Source organism: Ascaphus truei, unplaced genomic scaffold (genome assembly GCF_040206685.1).
Source record: "Ascaphus truei isolate aAscTru1 unplaced genomic scaffold, aAscTru1.hap1 HAP1_SCAFFOLD_889, whole genome shotgun sequence".
Classification (NCBI taxonomy): Eukaryota; Metazoa; Chordata; class Amphibia; order Anura; family Ascaphidae; genus Ascaphus; species Ascaphus truei.
This window is the reverse complement of record NW_027457228.1, coordinates 24,293-28,103: the sequence shown is the minus strand read 5'-3', so window position 1 is coordinate 28,103 and position 3,811 is coordinate 24,293. Positions and strand designations below refer to the sequence as shown.

Genomic DNA, 3,811 nt, shown 5'->3' with positions numbered 1-3,811 from the left:
CTATATATATTCCCAATAATGCATTGTACTGCGGATGTGTCTGTTTGAGTCCAAAACAGGTCTCAACATATATGTTCATTTTTTTATACATTTTACACGTCATTACCATTAGAGTTTATACATTAACTCATATCATCAACTTCACATTTATATTTCATTATTATTATATTTGGATAATTACCTACACACACACATCATCCAATCACTTTAATATCCAATCTTTATATTAATATATTTTAACAATTACTATTTTTCCATTACACTCTATTACTACATCACAAACACTTTAATATTTAATATCACATATATTATACACCATTTATACATAGTCACTTCATCACTTCATTGCTAGCCTTTCTGAGCATTCTTCTGTTCTTGTTTAAACCATCTTCTTTGCTCCACCTCTGACTCCAATTGCAATCAATCACAGATGGATCATTCAACAGGTATTATACCATGCCCTAAGATCTGATTTGTTTAATTTATGTAGCACATTGTTTGCTGAACATACTATAAAGGGGTTAATTGATGGTATTCAGTTTTGATAGTATTCTCCAATTCTTGGGATCTCTCAATTAAATCTTGTTCCAAATTGCTAATCATGTTTTGTGAATAGAATCACAACTAATTGTCATCTATTGTCATTAAGGATGGTTGATTCTATCCAACTAGTAAGTACTTGGTAATTCAATTAGTAGCCACATATCTATATGGCACTACATATTGATTTAATACATTTATCAATTATCTCTATTGCACAAATAGGTAGTTTCAGTACAATATTCATTTTTTCTACCCATATATATTTGTTAACATATTATGAGCTATAAAATTCTCCAATAGTACAGTGTGGTCCTTAGAACTTGTCCATTGTGATCAGTGTAGTATTAGTAATTGTACCAATGGACTAGTTTAAAGTGTTTTATTAATGTTGTAATTGATTAATTGTTTTTAATTATGTTTGCAAATGAACCTCACTATAAATACTGTGGGGATACAACCAATGGGTATCCCCTGAAGAAGTCATCATCGATGACGAAACGCGTAGGGCGTGGCTAGAGCAGAGCAGACATTTGTCCCACTGAGAGCAGACCGAGAGGGACACAGCTTGTGGGAGGCTCAGCAAAGCAGATCATTGGACACATCGGTTGGCTTGATTGGTGGTGCAGCAGCTAGAGGCAGTCAGGAGAGGCCTCGGTTTCCTGGAGGGACTTCCGTTTTGTGCGGGACACCAGACCGGGTGAGCGTCACTTCCGGTAGAAGGAGACCGCGCACGAGAGGACACCATTACAGGCTCGAACGGCACCACTGGCTTATGAGGGCCAATCTCATAACTGCTTTCTAATAACGCTATACTTGTGAGTGGGCATTTGTCTGATTTTAAATGTTCCATAAAATTATTGTTAAACTTTAATGCACTAGGTGTGCGCCTGTTTTCTTTTCTTTTTTCTTTCATAGGTATTCCTAGGGAGTTGTGATCCCTTATAAACGGGCTGCCTATACCTGGATGCATTCACTTGGAACAGGACTCTGTGACTTTTAAGGTTTTTCAAAAGTTTTTAATAGTTTTTTGGAAAAAGTTTTTATTTTCATTTTTTCATATTTTTTATATTTTTCATTTTTTTAGATATTTTTTGTATTACAACATATATTTTTATTTTTTCCAGAAGCATTTTTTAACAATTTTGTCATGTACACTTTGTATTAAAGTTATTACACATTTTATCTTAGAATCACATAGGGTTTTTTAATTATAATATTCCACTTTAGCCACCCCATAGGTTGTATCAACGCAGTTGGCTACTTATTCACAGTTAGGCAGGTTGTTGCATTAGGCGCTCCTTTATTATTTCTGTTTTGTTTTGTTATATATATATATATATATATATGTAGCAGAAAATAGCCGTGTTAGTCCAGTTGCGAAGAACTCATTTATTCTGCACTATATATATATATATACAGACATACACATAGCAAAAGTTCTAAAAATAGCTAAATCATTTGTTTGATCATTTTCTTTCTTTTGTAGAAAGCCTGCAATAATGCAATAGGCATGGTTATCAGACAGTTCAGGCCATAAAATGAAACAGACCTTTTTTGTTTTGTAAAACAAATATTGGATAAACAAAAGTTGCAAAATCCAAGGCAGCTCTAGGAAAATAATGTTTTTCTCTGTCCAAGTAAACCTGGAGTCAGTTGATATCCTTACTACTTATTGAGCAGACAGTTGAAATTTCACTTAAAAGTGCAATGCTTATTACCCAATACCCAAAAGTTTCCTCTTTTAAAGACTTTTAAATTATACTGAGTCCCATGGTAATCCTTTTATTCAACAATCGACTAACGAAGTCCAACATCTCTGACAACAAGATTGTTGCAGCCAGCTTTGAACTTTGGGGCAGCACTTGGAATGATCCATGCTAACGTACTAAGATATCTGAAACTGGAGGTTTCAAGAGACACCATCATTTTAGATAATCAGGGATTTAAAAAAAAATCAATATCTTTAACAGTACAGGTGGAACAGATGTTATTGCATGCACCAGCGGGTGCAATAGCGTGGTAGTCTTGCACTATTTTCACTCGGTCTAATTCTATTAAATGTTGTCTGCTCCCGCGGGTATGGTGTGTGACTCACTACAATGCACCAGTGGGAGCTATAATGGCTGCTTTTATAACGGACTTGAGCATGCTTTGTGCCTTTAATGCTCATCAATATTCTGGCCTATCTGCTGAATTCACTGATAAGGTCCCTGCTTTCAGACTGTAATTCATGGTTTGTGTCAGAGGTCCAGTTTGCCAGCAGGTCACTGAAATCAGGTGCATTGGTATTTATAATGTATGACAAGGCAGGGGAAGGCTCCTTCCAAAATGACAAGGGCAATTTCCGTCTGTGCATGGGTACAATATGAGCATATTTCTTATCTAACCTTTGTAGCCTAATATCTTTGCCAGTAGCCATCCTTTGCCTGACGTACTTGCGAAGGCCAAAATCAAACAACTCAGTCAATGGTCCCAGTTTGTTAGGGCCATCTTTGCTGCAGACAGATCTTAATATATTTTGGTCCAGTTCTACTGGGGGTGTGAGAGGATTATATGAATTGTCATAATCATAGTCTCTGCTTTGTGCAATCCTCACAAGATCTGTGTAATACGTCTCCTGTCCAGACATTCCAGGTGTAAAATAGTCTTCATAGATGTTGCAGGAGTCTGGATCTTCTTCTTTAGTTTTGCAGCCAAAATATCTTTGGATGTCAGAGCTGATGAGCTCAGAAAATTTCAAAAGCTGCAAGGTTATTTCAGTACTGTTTTCATCATGAAATTGGTGATGGTTATGTGTCCTATTTCTTGACTTGAGAGCTGTTGGCATCACCTCTTCCATCTCATCTATTTCCTCTTCCTCCAGTTCTTCATCTTCCTCTGAAGATTCCTGGCAGTCCATATCAGGGTGCAGAGGTGAATGTAAGATAGGGAACTGGAAAGGAGGTGGTAGTTTGAATTCTGAAAGGTTTTGTATCGCACCAGCCGCCATTGTGGTACAAAGACAAACTAAAAAGAAAAAAAGTGAAAAGACCATATGAAAGTCAGCCACTAAAGGCTAGTAAATGTGTGAACAATCTAACACTGCTAAATATCATGTTTTTTATTTTTTAAATTAAGGAAGACTTATGAAAACAACTAAAATATAGTGTATTCATGCAAAAAAAAAACCCTGTTGTTCTAGCTCTACAAAACACCAGTGTAGCTCCTAAAGTGGCATAAAGTAGCGTAGTCTATCATTGCAAAAAATCATCAGCTTTGTCAAATAAAA

At 36.0% G+C, this 3,811-nt stretch overlaps 1 protein-coding gene across 1 annotated transcript; it reads right to left on the bottom strand.

The window, feature by feature from the left end:
- Positions 1–2,618: 2,618 nt before the first annotated feature.
- PERCC1 (proline and glutamate rich with coiled coil 1) lies at positions 2,619–3,545 on the bottom strand. Its single transcript, XM_075585061.1, has one exon. The coding sequence runs from the start codon at positions 3,530–3,532 to the stop codon at positions 2,726–2,728; it is 807 nt and encodes a 268-aa protein (XP_075441176.1). The 5' UTR covers positions 3,533–3,545; the 3' UTR covers positions 2,619–2,725.
- Positions 3,546–3,811: the final 266 nt, after the last annotated feature.